Raw genomic sequence first — 21,549 nt, 5'->3', positions numbered from 1 at the left:
AGCAGGCTGCACAGGATCTTGTCCAGGCGGGTCTTGAATATCTCCAGAGAAGGAGACTCCACAACCTCCCTGGGCAGCCTGTTCCAGGGCTCCGTCACCCTCAGAGGGAAGAAGTTCTTCCTCATGTTCAGATGGAACTTCCTGTGCCTCAGTTTGTGCCCGTTGCCCCTTTGTGCCCATTGTCAATATACATTAACATATGTGATGTTAATGTATATTGACAGTAATGCAGCATTACCTTGCTGTTCAAAGCAGAACACTGATGTGTTTTTTGCTGGATTATGGGCTAAAGCACTGTTGAGCGCTGTCTAGTGTGTTGCATGCTTTTGCAAAGTCCAGACACTAAGAAAAAAAAAACAACCCTGCATTTGATGCTTCAACAGGAGTCTTGTTGTAGAAGCACTGGATGGTGTAAATCTATAAAATAAAATCTATGTAATCTTTTTAGGATGGTGAAGCCACTCGACTCAACAGAGAAATAGAAAAATTGAAAGAAGAAATCAATTCTTATGTTATCAAAGTAAAATGGGCTCAGAACAAATTGAAAACAGAAATGGATTCGCACAAGGTTAGTGAAGTGGTACAGGTACCATGACATGAAAATACAGTCAGAGGAATGTAGTTGCTAGACTGTTTACTTTTTTACACAGTACTAAAATCCGTTTCTGAAGTGTTTTTTGTTTAATTTGAATACCTGAAGCGAAAGTCAGAATAGTGCTTTTAAAGATGTTGATACGGAAATGGAAATGTTGAAAGGATGTGAGGGCAGGATGTATGAGGCAGGTTCTGGTGAGCAACTTTTGATTTATTTTCTTGTATGAATTAACTGTCAGTTTAGTTTTTTTATGTGATAGTTAACTCTGTCATCTGAAAATGTGCATGGCGCATTACCAGGAGGTCCTTTTGTTGTGCTTTCAGTGTTGGAACAAAACAGAATTGCATAAAGTAATAGTGGAATGGATGCAAGAGGAAAAATAATGCCGGATAGTTTTGTTGTTGTTGTTAATTCTTTCCAGGCTGAAATAGGAAACTTATTATGAGAAATGCTTGTTCCAGATGAAGTTAGATTAATTGGTTTAACCCACTATTTATTCCTGGTTTTGTAGGAAACCAAAGAACGTCTCAAAGATGCAACAACAAAATTAACTGAAGCAAAGGAAGAAGCAGACCAGATAAGGAAAAACTGTCAAGAAATGATAAAAACCTATCAAGTAAGCACATATTCTTGGGAGGTGAAGTTAGTGTTTAGCATCTGGGTCTTCTTTTTCCTCCCTTTCTGTCTTAAACTGTAGCAGGGAAGAATTAGCCTGTGCGAGCTACAAAGCTCAGATAATTAGTCACTGATTTTGTTACTTGAAAAGTTGTTAAATAAAAGGGAAGATGTTTCTCTTGATTGGCGTGAAGCTCAGGGGTGTTTCTAGACATGATCAGAATTATTAGATGTGTACTTACAGGAAAGAGACTCAGTGATGTGAAAAGCTGTCTGTGTGCTCGTAAAACCAGAAAGGGGAACATAAAACTCTAAAACTGTACTTGCATATCTTCAATTCTTTTAGGAGTCAGAAGAAATTAAATCAAATGAATTGGATGCAAAACTCCGAGTAACTAAAGGAGAACTAGAGAAACAAATTCAGGAGAAGTCTGACCACCTGGAGGTAAATATGTGGTGTGTGGAGTCAACACAGTTGGCAACGTAGTAGTTAAGAATGCCATGAGTTTTTAATTTTGAGAATCCCATTTTAAGCTGCTTACGATTTTTGTCAAACATTTTTCTTTTTGGCTTAATACTACATCCCAGGTATCTGCCTCTGGTCCAGCTTTTTGGAGGATGTTTTCAGCTATTACCTTGAATTCACTTTTTAAAAACAAAGCTATGGGAGAAGTATGATATGATGAGGACAAAATAACTGCTCTTTCATATATAAACATGGGGGTTCCTATAATTTAGGGCGCAAATTCTGATGAAGGGCAGGGTTTTCTCTGAGCAGTATTTTGCCAAGCTGTATGCTAAGGACAGACAGGGAACAGCCTCTGTTCTGTGTAGAGGTTTGCTAGCCCAGAAGCTACATTCTCTAATCTAGTACCTGCTTACAGGTCATATGCCATCTTCAGAGTTAACCAAGTGTCAGTTTGCCTAGAACTTGCCTGAGGCTGTTGTGGCTTAGATTTGTACACCTAAAACCATAGTGTATAATCTCACTTTTGTTCTCGGTTCTTCTGAGAATAAAGAAGCTTTTAGGCTTGGCTTTGCTTTTTGAATAAGTGAAACAAACTTCTAGGGTCCCTGTTCTGCCTCAAGGCCTCTCAGCTGTTGTGGTGGCCTGCATTGGTCTAGATTTTTTTGACATCCCAGGAGATGCTGCTGTCCATTTAGATTTCTCAAGGAGCTTCTCACTCTTTAAAAAGGTGCATCATGCAAAAATAAAAGAACTGGAAGACTTGAAGAGAACGTTTAAAGAAGGCATGGATGAGCTTCGAACACTGAGAACAAAGGTAATGTGCTGTGTTGGATTGCAGTGGGGTTAAAGGTATAGTGCTGGGTTTTGGAACAAGACTATATTCAGTCTGTTAATTGTATTTTTACTTCTTTTGGAATAAAGAGTGTGAGTAGAGACCGGCTGGCATGAGACTAGAAGGGGTATGTAACTGTGACTGTGGGTGGCCTTTCTTAGGGAGTATTACTTGATCCGTAGTACAACAATCTTTTGTTTCATGGTATGTACCTCATTTGCCTGAAAAGTTGTGAGAAACATTTTAGTAAACATCTTGCAAGTTTAGTAACTTTGGAAAATGAAAAATACTTGTAACCTTTTCCTACTTCTGAAGCTCATTTTGTAGAGGTCGTACATGTGACCTCTGGTAAGGAGTATATGCTATCAATAACTACTGAAAGTCTGTAGATTGGTGTGCAAGTACCTCCATCCAGAGCAGAGATTTAGCTCAATAGGATCTTAGAAAAAGGGGAGAAGCCATAATAAGGGGTTGACTTAGTAACTGGGGAAAGATTATGTCTTTGGATCCTGGTCCATTAGATTCATAAGTTTGAGTCTTTGGGCAAAACTAGTGTTAGTCATACTTGTTTAATTTGATGGTTTGCAATTTGCAATTTTTTTGTCTGTTGATTTTTCTGGCTGTATTTGATCTGAAATATTGGAGATACTGTTTTAAGCTACTTGGAATCACCAAAAATATCAGAGGGGCTTTGTACAACAATCTGGACATTTGATCAGAATAATTAACTCTGAAGTTTGGGAGAATAAAGAGTTTCTGATTTTTTTTCTTTTTTTTAGGTAAAGTGTCTAGAGGATGAGCGTTTAAGAACAGAAGATGAGTTATCCAAGTATAAAGAAATTATTAATAGACAGAAAACTGAAATTCAGAATTTGCTGGACAGAGTCAAAACTGTAGATCGTCTGCAGGATCAACATCAAAGGTACAGCTATGCACTTTGAGGAATGATTGAAAAGATTATCTGGGATGTGGAAAGTTTATTGAAATGATTGATGTTTTAAAATGTATTGTAGTTTGAAGAATGCCTGTCCTAATTTAAGTGGTTTACAAATCTAAATTAACATCGCTAGTACTGGAGATAACCTTGGTGGCCTCTTGTAAGACAAGGGAATTGAGACTGATAAGTGTAATTCTTACATCTTTCATTATTAGAATAAGAAGTGCTTGCTTTCTGGCATACTCTGCAGGAAATTATGTCTTCTAGGTGTCTGCCCAGTGCTGCTTTTATTGAAAGACTGGGGGAAAGCAACTGAACTGGATAGTTTGCTTCAAAATTGTGATGGATGAACAAAAGAATTTAACAAAACCAGGTTTGACAGATGCTATATTCAGATCATAGGGAGCACTTATATTTCTAATGGACTGGAATTCATTCTGCTGTGTCAAAGTTTGCTCATTTAAGAATGTGAGGGAAATAATCTCAGAGAAGAGTTGGGTTTGCAGAGTCTTCAGGACTGTTTGAGCATAGTCATGTTTCTAGATGGTACATACGGACTAGAATACACAAATGCTATCCACTGATTCTAATGGTATTGCATAAATGGAGACAGGCAAATATCAGATAAGCAGAACCACCTATGCGTCCCTCCTGTCCTTTTAAACAGTGCTTACTTATCATTGAAAAATGTTTCGGTGATCGTGCGCATTCCTCGGGGTTGAGAAAATGAAGCATTTTCCATTTACTCTGGGCTGGTCAGCTGTATCAGCACTGTTTCATCTGCCTTGCTAGGGAAACCAAGACTAGGAATCTGTTAAAGACAACTGAATCTTACACTTTGATCAATAACAGTTGTTTTTCACTTGGGATCTTGCCAAATGAAGTAAAACGATTGTGATCACAGTGCAAAACTACAAATGTGTTTTTCCAGTTATCTTTTCATCTCAGTAATTGAGACATGCTTAAAAATGTCTCTCATTCCTATTCAGTTTGGATCAAATTTGTTTAAGTATCCTTCCCATATAACACTTGTTAGCCGTACATCAAGCTTCGTATTGTTTCTTACTTCTCTGACTTGAATGTGTTTCCAGTACTCCTTAGAATGTTTGTAGTTGTGGAGTCTCAGCCAGAGATTTAAAACTTTGACCAGTAAATTCCCAGTATCGTCTATAAAAGAGAAATCCTGGAATCTTGACCTCTGTTTTTCCTATTGTTAAATAGGATTTAATAAACTTACAGCCTTTCATTTTCTTGGAAGCGAATGGAAGGAATTTTATTTTAATTTACACAGGATCTTACGTGTTTTCTTGATGAGAAAAGAATAGAAAAGGTAGTTTTCTTTAGCGTAGAGAAGACAGAAGGGAGATGGCCTTAAATGTATAAAAGGCTGTTACAAAGGGAATGTTCAGCTAGCCTTGTTCATTGGAGGAAGGATAAAAATAAAAGAGTTTTGCAGGAAAAATGGTTTTAGGTTGAATGCTGGGAAGAACTTTGTGGCTGGGCTGGCTACTGATGACCTCCAGTGTTGCCTGGTCTTCACTGGAGAACTTTAAGGATAAGCTAGAGGTCTGTTCTTCTGGAGAACTAGGGAGTTCTGCTGTCATGATGAAAGAACAGATTTGGAAATGTAAAATATAAGCATAGCTTTCTGTCATGGGTTTTTAAATGAGAGCTGTAGGTGAGGTATTTTGCAACATAAAGGGCTAAAAAAAATCAGTGCTGTAGTTGTTCAGTCTTCAGTCTTCTGAAAGGTGTTATTAGCCTAAAAAAGACTGTAAAGGCAGGGTGCAATATGTTTGATGTTATCCTTTGGTAGTGCAGCGCTAGCTAATTTCTGTTGTCATTAACCACATGAAGTCCTCATTTTGGTAGTTCTGGTAGACTTCAGTTATGTAGTCTTACAAAATTACAGTTTATTTTCAGAGTTATTAATGGTTTGGATTGCCTGAGCCTCACCTCTGTTTGGAGAAACATGTCGATAGGGGGTTGTTGGTTCAAAGTGAATTTAGGCTCCTGGTAATCACACTGTCTGACAGGGAATTAAATAAGATGTATACCCTGGCTTTGTATAACTTTCATCTTATTTTGAAATTTGAATTTATACATTCCCTGTGAGAGAGAGGGGTGAGGGTTTTTCTGCTGATGTTGGAAGGTAAGGTTTCAGAAGGGTGTAGAAAATCCTGTGATTGAAGAACTAATGCAGTAATACTGCAACAGCGAATGAGAGGAGGATGTTTTTGGTCTAACTTTTTTAACAGCTACTTTATTTCAGAATTAATTTCAATCACTTTCTCTAAAATGTCAGTCAGAACTGAAGGTACGGCCTGTCTCACTCACACAGTTTGCGAGTGATAGAACAGAAGTCTCCTGATGGGAGTGCTTTAGTAGAAATAAGAGCTTGTTTTGTAGAGGGTTGAGGGAGACATGGTGGAGTAAGGCAGGTCCTTTAAATCGGAACTGCACTGCTTGGGTAAGGATGTTCCAGAAGTCACTGTACCACTGTCCCGGAGCAGCTCAAAACTGGAGTATTTCCCCATCTCTTAAAGACAAGTCCTCTTAGAGAATGCCCACCTTTTCTGGATTTGCAGGCCTTCCTCTTATCTACAGGATCTGGTTTTGAGGGTTTTGTTTATACCCTGTACTGAAGCTCATGGTGTTGAGCACGGGAGATGCTCTTCCTTGAGGAAGCTAATGACTGCGTGTCCTTCTGTAGGATACAAATATCTGTCACTTCAACACTGCAACGTCATGAAATAGAATCTGCAAGCTCCCTTGGCATTTAAAACCATCCAGTGACTAACAGATGCCCCAGGGTCATTAATTGTTCCTCTGCCGCCTTTGTTCTTGACCTGAATGCTTTTATTTCAGTAAGGTTTCATATCTTTAAGCTCAGGTTATCCTTAATAAGATACAATTGTCTTGACAGAGATGAACAAGAAATCAGTGCTTTAAAGGAAGAAGTAGATGGTTTCAATTCTCTGATTGCTGATCTCCAGAAGGACATTGAAGGTAGTCGGAAAAGAGAATCTGAGCTATTGATATTCACTGAAAAATTAACAAGTAAGAATGCACAGCTTCAGTCTGAAAACAATTCCTTACAGAGCCAGTTGGATAAGCTTTCTTACAGCGAAAGAGAGCTGCAGAATCAGCTGGAATGTGTTCAACAGACTAAAGATGATCTGGTGAGTACAGTGCACAGCTTGTTTTTTGCACTAGTAGGATGTCTGATACTGACAAAGGTGTGGCATGTAAATTCCACCTTCTGTCTTTGCTTACCTGACTGCAATTTCTCGTGGAGTTCGCCAATTTGGTAGAATCATAGCAGTGGGACATGAACACCTCATGTTTTTAAGGGGGAAGAAATCCTGATGCCCACTGCACTGGAAGGAGGGGGTGTTACGGTGTTGCTCTTTCTGGAAGTATAGAATTGTTCTGTGTGCAGCTGTCATTGAAACAATCAAAAGGTTGCAATTTGTGAAATTTTTTACCGTAAACTGTTTCTTAGCTCCTGTTTGTACTGTGAGATAAATGTAGTTATTGATAAACTTAGTGTGTCAAGGAAAGTAATGTGACTACATTGTACTACAGCTCTGCATGGCTCTGTGCTGTATCATGTAGATGTTTTGGAGATAGTTAGGAGTCTTCGTGCATTGTTGCGCTGTGCTGCGTATTCATTTGCAGTGATAGTGTTTAGCCTAAATAATAAATGCAAATTGTGAATGATTAACAGGTGAAAAGTAAAGTGCAGATTCAGGGCTGTTGAGCATACAGTATGGTTAGGCTGGAATTTTTTTGAATATGACTGAAAATAAAACTACAATTTCAGGCCACCAAGTTGCAGCAGGAGAAGGATCAGCGAAAGCTGGAGGTTGAGACACTACAGACTCAGGTAGCTTCTGCGCAGAAAGAGCTAACAGCGCTGAAGACCCGCGTGGATGAACTGAAAGATGAACTGGCTACCCAGAAGCGCAAGCATGCAGCAAACCTGAAAGACCTCACAAAACAACTTCAGCTAGGTTGAAATTATTTGCAGATACCATGAGTCAGCCCCATCTGCAAGCCCCTTCGCAGTGTCTGTTAGCGACTAGGCTCCTGTCTGTGTATGCACGCTGTTTGAGGGGAGCTCTTCAAGCTCCCCCTGTCCCTAAAGACAGTGAGAGTGAGTGAGTAAGTTAGATCTTGGGGAATCTGCAGATACAGGAAGCACGCATTAGCGTCGATTCTCAGTCTTAAATATAACTTTTGAAATGGGCTTAGACATAAAATGATAGATTTTAATATAATAAAATCTGTTTGAAATGTATTTGAAAGAAGAGATCCTGTTGGCATTGTGCAAGACAAGTTCCAGGTCTCTTTTTGTACGTGTATGAACAGCTGTGCACTTTCCCTCTCCATCCCTGCTGAAGAAGCGTTGCTTCTGACACAAGTACCACGCTCAGCTCCCAGTAGTGACATGGTTACGAGATCCTGGAACAGAGTTGCCATTCTGTCATTCAGTAGTTATTTACATGGCAGTCCTAATTGAAATCAAATTTAAGTCTTACTGTTCCCGGTTAGTCCTATGTATGACATTGCCCCCTTCAACAGGCAACTGCAGCGGGGTGTAGGGGTCTTGGTGGATGTTGCATCTGGGTGCTTCATGGTTGGGGGCAGGGAGAGGAGGGGGACTGTTTGGGTTTGGAATATTTTTCCCCCTAAGATTTTTGGTTGCTACCATTATCTTTCAGTTGTCAAGCTGTGTTAAATTAGTGCAGCTCAGAGAGGCTTAAAGTCATTGTATGTTGTGTAACACTATAATTTTTGGGTTTTAATCTCCAGTTGGTAACCATCACTTTATTATATTTTCAGCACGGAGGAAATTGGATCAGATGGAAAATGGTAATTATGACAAAGAAGTCAGCAGCATGGGGAGCCGTTCCAGTTCATCAGGTAACATAGCACATAGCAGGGCTGCCAAAACAACCCTTCGATCTTAATAAGGTTGCCATGGCGTGCTGCCGTGAGCCTTGCTCTTTCTGTGGTTTGTGCAGATGCAGTGTGTGGGCAGCCTCCTGTTAAAGCTAACAAAAAATGCCTTTAAGCACCAAAATGCACTTGGCTGAATGCAGTTGTAGGTGCTTATTCTTATTCTGAGATGAAACTTTAATGTTTATAATGTTTATATACTTTGGTTCTTTTGAAATGCCTACCTCTTATTTCATTGCTTTTATGTTTGGAGGAAGCGCAGAGGACTCCAGTTTATAAAGGACCCTTTTAAATGCTGCCAGAGGCGAAACAGAAATGAGCAGTGGCTTCCAGCATTGTTTAATTGCACTACTGACAGTTGCAGCTCTGTAAATGATAAATCAATTAGCATGTTTAGAGGCGTCAAAGTATTTGCTTAAAATGCATTATTTCTATCTGGTTAGAAGTAAAGTGGTTGTCTTTAGCACTGAAAAAAAACATCTGTTGTCTTCCTCAGTATCTCTGGATTTTAAGTCGGGTTAGTTCTGTCAGTGTTCTGCAATCTTGCTGTGTAAGTGAGAAGAACAGAAAGAGACGAAAGTATTTCAAGCTCTAAGTGATCAGTGCTGCAAAGCGTTTATACATGGGGCTTTTGTCAGTCTGCATGCTGTTCTCATAGTGTTGTAATTTTAGTGTACTCCAAAACAAGTATGTTTAAAATCAGCGCAGTCTTGTATGAAGTAATATTAATGAATATGAAAGAGTATGAATACGCAGGAGTAAGCATTACTGAAGCAAACACACTAATGCTAAAGGAACAGTGCCCATGCTAGGGAACTGCACTGCTGTTTCAGCATGTATCATGTAAATCGTGTAAGGTTTGTTTATGTAAAAACCCATTAACATATAAGGGAAACTGACATTCTGAAGAAAATACAGTAAGCTTACTGAAATGTAATGAATGCATGTACTGCACTAGTAGAGACATTTTACCTGGTATAGAAGGAAAAAGAGCTTTTACAAATACGGATGTATTGGCAGGGTCCCTGAACGCGCGCAGCAGCAACGAGGATCGATCACCTGAGAACACCGGATCATCAGTAGCTGTGGATAGCTTCCCGGAGGTGGACAAGTCTGTCTTGGTTGAAAGAATACTAAGGTTACAGAAGGCACATGCTCGAAAAAATGAAAAGATGGAGTTTATGGAGGATCACATTAAACAACTGGTGGAGGAAATCAGGAAAAAAACCAAGTATGTTCTGAGTTCTGTTCATAGAGTTTTTCAGTGTTGAGCTGGTGCACTAGACAAGTATTCTGGATTTTATGTAAGAAAAGTAAATGTCTAAATGGAAATATTTAAAACAATAAAAATATTGCAGTGACAGTAGATCTCAAAGGTTGGATTAATCTTGGGGTTTTTTTTTCTCCTTATGTTTTCTCAGCAGTTACAGTAATTGCGGAGTTGTTTACAACTCAAATTTTTCAGGAGGAATGGAATAGTGCAAATGGTTTTTAGGAAGCAAAATGGTCACTAGGTGGCTGATTCGAGGTGGACTGCTGCCACTGGCTAACGGAGCAGTCTGTTCTCTTCATGTGCTTGAAAGGGTGCTGCCTGCAAGTGTTTGTTTTGGAAGGAGAATCTGCATAATTCCAGAGGGTAGTCTGGCATGCATATCAAACAACATATCTGAGCCAAAGGTAGTTGGTGTTTGACAAGCAAGACAATATTCCACTTACATGGAAATATCATTTTACAGGGTGATAATCTGGAACTTCAGTTAGGAGAGGAAGAAACTGTGGCATATACTTTCCTCTGGAAAGTACAGATGTCTGTTGAGTATAGCCCTTTCTTAACGAGCCTATACATTTATGCCCATCAGGTACCATTAGATAGAACATGAACACAGCTCTTGAGCAGAGACTGTAATTTTGGTCTCATCTGTAGAAAGCTTAAGATTTTCTGTCTGGTGTCTCTCAGCAAAGAAAAGTAGAGGCATATTTTTGAAGTACCTTTCCTGCTCCAGTAGCAATATTACTTTCTCAAAATACTTCTAAATGTGCCAACTTTGCACATCGTAGTGACTCTGTTTACCAGCATCTCCGATAGCACTTGTGGTATCCCAGGTTTTCCTCTGACCTAAGAATTGCAGGAGTTGATTTTTACTGCCTTTTCAGCAATGCAGTACTTCTTGAAAATAAAATTACTTTTATGTCAGGAATCTGAAGTTACTTCAATGTCTGACTTTGCACTGCCTTGTAAAGCTGTGATGTTTTCTCAATCTTTCCCCCCCCAGAATTATTCAGAGCTACATTTTGCGAGAAGAAGCTGGGACACTGTCATCAGAGGCCTCTGACTTCAACAAAGTACACTTGAGTAGGCGGGGTGGGATTATGGCATCTCTGTATACATCTCATCCCGCAGATAGTGGCCTCACATTGGAACTCTCCTTAGAGATAAACAGGAAGCTGCAGGCTGTATTAGAAGATACGTTACTGAAAAATATTACATTGAAGGTAAGCAGCTATGTCAGTTCTTCCGCACGTTCTTGTGGTTCTGAGATGCTACCTTCAGAGAGATGCATGCCAGTGAAAGGAGAAGGCTGTTCAGAAGTCAGCTCATTGTGAATTGGTGCTGCTGATTGCATTGGGTTAATCGGAGAGTTCTGAAACATGATCCATGCTGATTTGGGACCCTTGTAGTATGCTGCACTAATGAGCTGCTGCTTGAAAGAAGTTCTGGGCTGCCTGTCCATTCAGCAGGGAAGGGCCTCTCCGTGCTCTCTGGGGGCATGGGCTCTGCATGCCTGGTCCTGTGCCAGTAGCTGGGGACCCTGCTGAGCTGTCTGTCGGGGCAGCACGTCTGCTGCGAGGGAAAGGTGGCCGGCTGGAAAATGCTGTGCAGGCTGCAAGGTGGACTGCAGTGTTCTGCAGAAGTTGGAGATCTCTTCCTGTAATTATCATTCCCCTTGAAAGCTATGTTTTCTAGGTAGCCTGTAGAATATTTGGAACTGCAAAAAAAGACTTGCTGAGAGCTTTGCATTATTTGTTGAAATGAACTTGTTTTTTTCCAACTCTGTCTAATCGTTTGTGCTCGTTCTGGGTACTTGAAAGTCCATCAGCCTGCTGACATATACAGTAATTTAAAGTTATTAATGCATTTTGTGCTGAATGAATCATTTTCCCTGTATACCTTACCCTATCCTTTTTTTTCCTCCCCAAAGGAAAACCTTCAAACTCTCGGAACAGAAATAGAACGGCTTATTAAACACAAGCATGAACTGGAACAGCGAATAAAGCAGACATAACTAAAACTTTTATGGAATAACCAACATGAAGATACACAAAAGGCAGGTGCTACAGACCACTAGTTTTTTACATTTCTCCTGAAATTTGATTGCCTGCCAGCACAAGCATCGGTACAGCCTTTGACCATACTGGCTGTCCCTGCTCGTGCGAGAGATCTGCGAGGTTTGGCATCAGCGTGGTTCTGTCTACCCAATACCCGCCTGAGGTGTTGCTGAATTTTATTACACACTACGTTTTATCTAAAAATTTTATTCAAATTGACATACAGATGCTTTGCAGTGTATACTATGTTTTGAGTGAGTTGCAGTGAGATTTTAATTTCTGCACTGTGTAATTAATCAGTCTCTTAATGATGGAGCTTGAAAAAATGAAACCAATTATGTCTTAGTTGCTGTTGAACATATCCTGTGTTCCTGAGCTTTAAGGGCTTTCAGACATTACTTGCTTTCCTGCATATTATTTCTGATGTTTAGGTTGATTAAGCATTTTTGACATACACATGGAAAAATGCTTTGTCACGAAATTTTGATTTTTTTAAGTGGTGACCATGATACTGCACATTTTCTGCTTTAGATTAACATTCAGCTGGTCGGTTTCTATATTCAAAAGTGAAACAACAGTAAATCTAAGGGATTAAGAAGCTTTCTGATTCAGTTGTTGAGTATGTGCAATTGAAACATGTCAGTTCAACAAATCCTGTAAACCCTGGATCTTTAGACACAGATCTTTCTAAAGAAGTCTGATATCAGATAGTTGGTTAATAATGTTCTCCAGCCTTCTGCATAACTAACAGCATTTAAAAACGAGGAGTTTTAACTGCCTGTTGTTACGTATGTACAGGTAGGCATGGTGATTGCATCTGTTTTCAGATGATCAGAAAATCTGTTTTCAAAGGTGAATGGAAGCTAATAAAGTTTTCTCGTTAACTGTGGCTGGACCAGCCACTGAAAGTAAGAAATGGGAAATATATCTAAATGGGATTTTAATCTATTGGTTGGACTGTGAAAGGAGCACAGAAATCTGTGCGACTCCTTAATTTTGCTGTTGTGAGGAATTAGTGGGTCAAAATGGCACGAACTGAGAACAGGTACTTAGTCCTTCAGTGGCTGAGGGGGTGATGGAGTATTAAGGTGTCAAGATTGTGGTTAGTCACAGCCTCATGTTCACATTTTAATTCCAGGATAAGTGATTTACAGGATCTCAAATATCTCTATTCCAGCAGTAAATGCATAGATTTCTGTATTTATTGCCTTTTGACCAAAATGAATTGACCAGATCACAGTGTAAATATATACTTTGGGTTTTTATTAAATACTTGAACTTCCTGTTATCATGCAAAAAGATTCAATGACTTTTACAATAGCAATGCTTTAGCTATTTTAATTAGAAAGCATACTGGGGGGGGCGGAGAGTCTGTCTTGCCGCAGGCACCATTTGTGTCACACAAAACAAGGGGCCTGAATCCGGCAGCAGATGGGGATAGTTTATCAAAGCATGGAGGTGACTTAGGGCTGTGTACTCCATTTTCAGATGCCACTGAGTCCCTTGAGCTTTGTAATGAACCAAATTGAGTAAAAGGGCCTGATTTGCTCTGAGTAGTTTGATTCAAGATGGTGATGAGACTTGCTTTTTACTTTAAAGACAGGCATCTCTGAAAGCCCTTGAGGGGCCAAGACCTGGTTTGTGGTCTGTAGAGCTTCAGGAGTCTTGGATGGCAGGTCCCTTCAGTGTCAAAGATTTAAGTATTTAGAAGGGGAGGGTGGAAACAAATTATTTAAAACCTGACCGAGCATTGTAGAAACTGTGAGCCTTTAATCTGGGTGGGGTTTTATACATCTATTTTTCTAATTCCTGAGAGCAATGGTTATCTGAAGCGTTAGGGAATTTGGACCAGTCCAGTCATGGGACTACCTCTGCTTTACTGTTGTTGAAGTGATGTGAAGAGGAAAATACCTGGCCGTGCTGAAATGCATTTGTCACCAGCTTCTAGGAAGTGAACAGGCAGTTGTTCATGACTGAACTAGACCTTCTGCTGAAAGAAAGTATTTAGAAGAATTTGCATGTCAAAACAAAGCTTAGCTCTTGTATGTCTGTGTTCTCATGCTTTAATGTACGAGATCTCTGGGTATTTTCAGGCGTTCAGCTGAATGACTCCAGTATTTTAGATACCATGTTAATATTGTAATCATTTAATGTATGTTCTCCAGGTGTACAATGTGAATGGAGGAGAGGTGTGTTGCAGATGGAATAAGTGCAATGACGTTGTGGAAATTTTTGATTTCTTTTTGGCATGGTTGTTTCTCCCTTTAAGTTATTTGAGAAACCTAGTTAGCTGTCCTCCTGCCCTGCTGGAAATGCTGCTTCCTCCCTGTAGCACTAGTAACTCTTCAGACTTTTGTTCTTGGTTGCGGAGACGCACAAAGCGGCCAAAATATCACACAGTTTGTGGTGCACGGTATGGACCAAAGTAATCTTCTGCAGACATTATTTTAAATGTGCCCAGCAGAGGTGGAAGTTTCACTCTAGCTCACACATTGGCAAATGACGCTATCCAGAAAGCCCAGGACGTGATGAATGCATGACAGGGTCAGCCAGCAACACTGCTTAACGATGTTGCTCCTTTCTGAGAGGCAGTGGTATGTTAGCCATAAAAGTGTTGCTGGCAGGCCGCCTGCCTGTTGTTTCCATGGGGTAGGCTGTCAGGAGTGGAGTGTTGGTGTGGGTAACACGAACATTTGCTGTGAAAAGGGGTGTTTCTGTGGGGTGCTTCACACGGGGAGCACCAGCTGGTGCAGAGTGGGTGCAAGGCGTGCGAAGCTATCGCATTTCACTTACCTTTGTGCTGGAAACTTTCTGTTATGAACCTGAGATTGAAAACTGTCCTCGGGTAAACTGATTTTTAGAGGTAAACTGACAAAGTAATTTTGAAGGCAGCCTGGAGCAGTTAGCTACGTACCTGTCATTGAAATTCAGTGTCCATTAGATGTGTAATTGCCACAGGCTGAGTTTGAAAATTCCGAGCTTGCAGCTAGTTGTGTCCTACAGGCTCAAACATCTGTTTCTTAAATACTCAGGGTGCTCTTTTAATTCAAACATCGCACATCCAGGTGTTGTTAGAGGCCCTACAGGAAAGCTGCCTATGCTTTTCCAGCCTCTGTAAAATCCAGCACTGTCGTTGTCTAAAGCCAGACCCTCTGAGCTGCAGTGTACCATTTTACAAAGAAATCACTGGCTTTCTGCTACATCGACTTGTGCAATGTTTTAAATTTTAGTTTCCAGAAAACAGGGGAGATTGGTTTGTTCCTTAGGTATGTTCTCATCATCTTTACTTGTTACGGGCAACACCTGCAATATCTCCAGGTACTAAAACTGAATTTACTCTCTTGAAATATTTTTCACTACAATATTTTGATTCCTAACTAAAAAAAAAAAATAAAAAAAATCAGATCTGTGGCTTCCACTGGCTCGAGTGTAAAGCTGAGTGCCCGCATGCTGCAGAGACCCGCATCTAGGCAGGGTTCGGAGAACGGTGGCTGTCTGCGTGGCCTGCGCTGTGCCGGCCGTCGGTGGGTGCAGCACCCTGCGCTCTCGGCAGTAGGTGGCGCTAGAAATCGGATTTGCCGTGTCCCTACGAGGACCCGACCCCGGCACAGGGCAGACGGCGGCGGTGCGGAGGCAGCTGGGCGGTGTTTGGGGCTTCTCCAAGATGGACGGGGGTTTCCTTCCCATTTTTGTGTTCTAACTGAAACTATGTTGAATCTTCCAATATGTTTATATGCGTTGTCTGAATATACACAGAATGTCTATTGATTTAATTTTGTAGATACCTGTTTCTGTATAAAGTTTTTGCAGATGCCACTATACATTATGTATATATTGTACTTTGAAATAATAAACATACCAATGTGTGAATGTCTGGTCTGGGTCTGTGGTTTGTGCTGTTGCTTGTCTACTGCTTCGTGTCTTGGAAGCTGGGCTGGGGCTTTGCCACCCGACGGACAGGCAGTAGGTGTGCTGCGGTTAATGCTGCGGTGAGCTGCTGCCCGTCCCAGTAAGCGGCCTTGGTGCGGGAGTCCCTGCTCCCTCGGGGCCTGTGAGTTGGACCACCAGTAGTCCCAGCAGCAAGGGCTGGTCCCCTTGGCCACAGCGCCGTGTTTGGGACACTGTTTGCTGCTCTGGTTTGTTTATTCCCTTGCAGAGATCTAATGTGGTTTGGTTTTTAGCCCACGATATTACAGTTTTTTTTAAAAAAAAATAAAAAAAAATTGATGCTCTCAGGTCACTGGCTGTGCTTGTATTAAGTCTGGGAATCGGCTTTGGAGGGGCTGTCCCGCCCTTGCGAACTGGTTGTAGGGAGACGGAAAAAGGGGAGAAGGAATACCACAAAGGAGATAATTCATGGAGTTTATTCTAATATCTCCCAGAGCATCTGAAGGGAGAGAAGGAGGTGTCCTATTTTCTTGAAATTTAATGGCAAACTACACTAGCTTCCCAGGACCAGGGTGAGGGCTCCTGGGAAGTTTTCCGGCTGCTGTTACCTGTACAACCCTTTTCTGGAATTGTTTTGCAGTTTGCCGTTTTTCTTCCAGCCTTTTCCACTGGCAGCAGACAGAGCTCTTGCTGACAGGTGAGACCGAGACCCAAGATTTATTTGTGCTCCCCGAGTACTTAGTGCTGCCATTTGGAAACAACAGCCTGAAGCTGAACTTCCAGTTCTGGGCTCCCCAGTTCAAGAAAGATGAAGAGCTACTGGAGAGAGTCCAGAGGAGGGCTACGAGGATGATGAGGGGACTGGAGCATCTCTTCTATGAGGAAAGGCTGAGGGAGCTGGGCTTGTTTAGCCTGAAGAAGAGGACGCTGAGAGGGGACCTTATAAATGCTTATAAATATCTGAAGGGTGGGTGTCAGGAGGATGGGGCCAGACTCTTTTCAGTGGTGCCCAGTGACAGGACAAGGGGCAACAGGCACAAACTGAGGCACAGGAAGTTCCGTCTGAACATGAGGAAGAACTTCTTCCCTCTGAGGGTGACGGAGCCCTGGAACAGGCTGCCCAGGGAGGTTGTGGAGTCTCCTTCTCTGGAGATATTCAAAACCCGCCTGGACAAGGTCCTGCTCAACCTGCTCTGGGTGACCCTGCTTCGGCAGGGGGGTTGGACTAGATGAACTACAGAGGTCCCTGCCAACCCCGAACATTCTGTGATTCCTCAAATACTGATCTTGGCTCTGGTGGGATTTGCAAGTAGCCGCTCGGTGAACAACCTCTCGCCCGCATTTCACAGACAGGTCCGCGCTGCGGGCTGGCACAGCACGGCTGTACGTGCGGAGGAAGGGTTCTCACGGCACGCCGTGCTACGCGTGCCGTCCTGAAGCCAGCTGGCCTGCTACGGGAGCTCTTGGGCAGTAAATATGTAACCCAGGGCTCGCCGCTGACTTGTCCAGCTGACTGCGAAAGAGGAAATCGGCGCTGCTGTTTCTGTCTCCCTCCCTGGTCTATTTTAAGGGGTTTTTTTATAGAGAGGTATAGTTGGGTTTTTGTTGTCGTGGTTTTTTCAGGCTATTTTCTGTTAAACCACAGTGGGTCTGTGCCAGATTTCGCAAGTTTTTTGCATGTGTGAATGTAACTTGCAGTAGAAGAGTGCTGCTGAACAAGTTATTCTCATCTAACGTGTATAAGTATGCCGCTGGATGTGTTTGTTGCTGTTCTGCCCTGGTGGATGCCCTGTGGTCAGGAAACCCTCTGGCCATTGGGTTTTGCAGGGCTCTTCGCCATATGCAGCCCCCGCAGATCTCAGCGGGGCTCCCCAAATGCCTCTGGTGAAACACCTCGCTGGCTAGGAGGCTGAACCCCTTCTGGTCTGAACGGCATTGGGCTTCTTGAGAGGTTTCTGGTTAAAAAAACAATCCTACACATGTGGAATGAGGAAAAGCAACAAACGACAGCACGGAGAAGTCTGTGAGCTCCAGCAGAAAGGCAGGTGGTTGGCAGGGGAGCACAGCCCAGCAGGCAGAGCCGTTCCCGACGGTGGGGGCTGGCAAGTCCTTGGACGCTGCCCGGGGCCCTCCTGCCCCTGGGTGTTGGGGAAGATGGGGATGGCTTGAAGCAAGGTGTGAACGCAGCGCAGTGGTTTTTTCAAGCTGTGGTCTGCAGCCTGACGGAAGGGTTTGTGAGCCTGGTTAAATATTCTAACTCCAGTCAGTGCCTGGCACGGGAGGGAGGAAGAAGGCGAGAATCTCATATCAACACTGGGGATAAAAGCAGCGTTTGAGCAAGTTGCAGGCTGAAAAAACAAAACTGGCACCAGTCAGCCTAAACCTGTTGCGAGGGTCTGCAGATTCCCTGGAAACTTCGGCAAGGCAGAGAGATTGAAAAACACCAAACTTGGGCTCAGAGCTGTGACCTGTTACTGCTGCAAGTGGCTTGTACTAATCCTCTGGGCTGGCTTCACCTTAATAATTGGATTATTAGAGAAGTATTGATTAAGATGGGCTCTGGAAAATGTTCCACCCTTCTGGAGAAGGGGTCTTCCGCCGTAAGGTGAAGTGAGGAATCGGAACGAGATGCTGTCAGCTTGTCGTGGGCTGAACATCAGGAGTGACACAGGCTGCTGGCAGTGGGCTCGCAGTGCCCGGTCTCCGTCCCTTCCCCTTGCCGTGTGTCTGGTCTGGCCCCAGGACTCAGTCAGCCTGTGGGGACAGCTTGCTCGGGGGACAGGGCTCTGCTGTGGTGCGATGGAGATGGGACTGTCCCAGGGGTGAGGTTGTGGCCCACAGCTGTCCCCCTGCTCCCAGGCTGTGCGGGGTTCAACTGTTTGAGCAGCTCCTGACGCGCTGCAGGTCCCTGCTCGGCCTTTCGAGGCAAAGCAAGGAGCGTGTGTCTTCCCTGGCAGTGCCGTGACCTGCAGCGCGTCGGAGCTGGTTGCACAGCTCTTGTGCCCTCCATGCTGAGGAGACAGAGCTCCTCCAGCGAGGCAGGACGGCTGGCAGCGAAATCTGTGCACAGCTTCAGGTAAACCCTCCTCCTGCATCCACAGCCCCTTGTTTCGCTTGGCTTTAATCAGACATTTCTGGGCTCTGGAAGGATCCAGCTGGCACCAAGCAGGCATTCTCCATCAGCAAGGATGGCGGACGAAAGCCCCTCTGCTGTGTAAACCAGTCTGGGGAAGCGAGCCCCCATCGATCCGGGTACCCGTGGCCCCGGACACCATGCTCTGAAGCCCTCGGGGTTTTTCTTGGGCCATGCAACCCCGATACCAAATGCATCAAGACAGGCTACCGGCAGGGAGTGACTACCAGGCTGGCACTTCAAAAAAGTAGGTGCACCTCTCAGCCACCTGCGCTCCTCAGGCAGGTGAAGCCCTCAGAAAGGAGATGCAACAGATCTGGCAGTAAGCCTGTATGTACCGTGAGGCTCGCCGAGTACATTTTTTTGTTACCTAAATTACGTCAAACCATTTCCTTCTCTCAGACTTCCCTTGCAGTCTTCCAAGGCTGCTTGTTGATGGTGAAAGACCAGTTAACTACTTCGAACTGATTTGGCCTTGCTTGGGTTGGTGGCAGAGTCCAGACATTACTGGTAGGGGTCACCTTGTCACGCCAGATCCACTGCAGCGTGTCTCTCGTCATTAAAGAAAATGTTTAGGCAACCGCAAGCCACGCTGAGGCACGGTGGCGGGCGAGCTGCCTCCTGTCACGCTGACGGACAGCGTGATGCAGCTTTCCTTGGCTTTGGCGGTCGCTAAAACAATAGAAACATCCCCAAAGGCCAGGGCACGCCAGCCAGCAGGGTTTCTCTAGAGACCAATACGTTTAATTAATTGTGTATCAGCAAACACTGGAAAAAACCCAACCCAACCAACCCAAGCAGCGAGTTTACCACTGGCTGCTGGGGCAGGCTTCTGCCAAGAAAGCAGCCTTGGATCGGAGAGCGAGGAAGCGAGGCCCCTCCAAAGGGTGACTCAGAGCATCCTCGCAGGCTGCCGCCGTGCTGGACCAGGGTGCGGAGGAGCAGCTCCCGGCCGGGCACCCTCCTCTCTACGGGCACCTTGTGACCAGCGAGGAGCCCGCATCAGACACAGCTGCTGGGGAGGTCAGCGGGGGTCCTCATCCCACGTATATATACATTAAGGTGAAAAATTCATACGTTTTCCAACATGAGATGGTTCCTTGATTTTTCAGTCTTCTGTCCAGCAGGGATCTGATACATGCAACAGCACATGGACTTTGAATGACCTTCTGTTCCCTCACCAACCTGCCAGCTCCTAAGCTAGGGCAAACCCTTGACCAGGGACAAAGTCAGCCGGAGTAGTCGAGGCGGGACTGGAAAAGGAGCCAGTCTTCCCTGGAGAGTGACCAGAGGTGGCCTTGTCAGCTGAGGCCATGAAGATCTGCTACTCGGGAAGCAGAAAACCCAGCTCGTGCTGCCAGGAAGGCGGAGCAGACTCTGTGAGGAGCCTTGCGCTTGTGGCACTTTGCTACGTGCAATTTGCCCGTGAATTGAGGGCTTGGGTTGGTCCGTGACTCATTGAGGCTGGGCCTGAACAAAGGCTTTATTTCTGAAAACATCACGCTTACAGAAAAAAAAAAATCCCTGGTTCTGTTTGGTTTTGTGCCCGTGATGGGTTTCAGCAGAAGACGGGCTTGGCCGGGGCAATATGAATTGCGGTTTTGGAAAAGGGGCCAGTCAGGTGTACAAAAACATGGAGAAGAAGTGGTGTCAGCGTCCCCCGCGCGTGCTCCTGCCTCCCAGCGCTGCCGCCAGCTCAACCCTCACCGGCGGCTCCTCAGGGCTCCCCGGGCTGGGGGAGCTGATAGAGCACAGAAAAGGCGTAAAAGGGGCTGGGAGCTGGCTAGCTGGTGAAAAGCTCTGCCTTGGGGGAAAAAAAGAAATTTTTTTTTTTTTAGAGAAGGCATCCTGGCACAAGAGCAAACCCCACTCGCTTGTGGAGTGCCATGGCCTCACCTCTCCTCCGCAGAATGAACTCGGGGCGTTGCAAGTCCAGATCTGGAGCACAACTGACAACAGGGTCTTAACTGCTCCTTGTTCAACCCTGGGGCATCCAAAATGCGCACTTTTGAGTGGATATATACAAAAAAGAAATTCAAAGTCTGACTCTCTTTGGCAACGTGGCACAGAGTTGGCTTACACAGTTGTATTGACTTTGGAGGTTCCTTTTGGGAAGCGTGTGCATGCGCTGGGCTGTCTGTCGGCTCCCAGCCCTGCCAATTTTTGCTTCTCATCTTTCTTTTCCGCGCTCCTGGGAATTTGCTGCCTGCGCAGGAGCCAGAGACCCAGCCCCTGCCAGACCTCACTCAGCTTCGTGGTCACTCACAGTGCGCTTCCACTGAGGAGCAGGAGATGACAGCAGCACCAGGACCATCCCCACAGTCAAACCTCGCGCTTCCAGCACCGCTTTCTTGCCGAGAAATCGCTGGGCCCAGGGTGTCTCCTGTTTCTTCCCACAGCTGATGACAAGAATTCATGAGGGCAGCACATTGCTTGCGTTTCTGGTTTGCTATTGGGTTTCTGGAGGCCAAAAGTTTGGTGAACTTGCTCTGTGTGGTCAGAAGGGTGGCACGCACCATGCTTGCCCCCAGCGTACGGGGCGATGCTGGGAGCTGGCACTGGGCTGCTGGGGCCCGGTGCTGCGGCCGTGGCAGCTGAGAGCCACGAGTGCCGGGGCAGAGAGCGCAGAAATAGCAATACATGGGCAGGGGGAAGAAAAGGAAGATGCAGATTCCAGCTCAAGGCTCCTACAGGATTTGTGATGGGTTTAGAGGAGGAGAAGATTGTTGTTGGGGTGTGATTGCTTTGTTTTTGTTTAGCAAAAAGCATAGGCAAGAAACATAATTGG

The 21,549-nt window shown here is 44.2% G+C and overlaps 1 protein-coding gene across 1 annotated transcript in view; it reads left to right on the top strand.

Moving 5' to 3' along the window:
* The window catches only part of CCDC186 (coiled-coil domain containing 186), a 39,255-nt gene extending 23,645 nt beyond the window's left edge, over positions 1-15,610 (top strand). The window contains exons 6-16 of the mRNA XM_075423793.1: positions 449-568; positions 1,107-1,211; positions 1,557-1,655; positions 2,407-2,493; positions 3,291-3,433; positions 6,375-6,630; positions 7,275-7,464; positions 8,297-8,377; positions 9,434-9,644; positions 10,687-10,906; positions 11,614-15,610. Of these exons, the coding sequence (XP_075279908.1) occupies positions 449-568; positions 1,107-1,211; positions 1,557-1,655; positions 2,407-2,493; positions 3,291-3,433; positions 6,375-6,630; positions 7,275-7,464; positions 8,297-8,377; positions 9,434-9,644; positions 10,687-10,906; positions 11,614-11,697 (1,596 nt within the window). The 3' untranslated portion in view covers positions 11,698-15,610. The remainder of the gene's footprint in view (positions 1-448; positions 569-1,106; positions 1,212-1,556; positions 1,656-2,406; positions 2,494-3,290; positions 3,434-6,374; positions 6,631-7,274; positions 7,465-8,296; positions 8,378-9,433; positions 9,645-10,686; positions 10,907-11,613) is intronic.
* Positions 15,611-21,549: the final 5,939 nt, after the last annotated feature.

The sequence above is a fragment of the Opisthocomus hoazin genome, chromosome 6 (assembly GCF_030867145.1).
Source record: "Opisthocomus hoazin isolate bOpiHoa1 chromosome 6, bOpiHoa1.hap1, whole genome shotgun sequence".
Taxonomy (NCBI): domain Eukaryota; kingdom Metazoa; phylum Chordata; class Aves; order Opisthocomiformes; family Opisthocomidae; genus Opisthocomus; species Opisthocomus hoazin.
The sequence above is the reverse complement of the archived record's forward strand: the minus strand, read 5'-3'. Positions and strand labels throughout refer to the sequence as shown.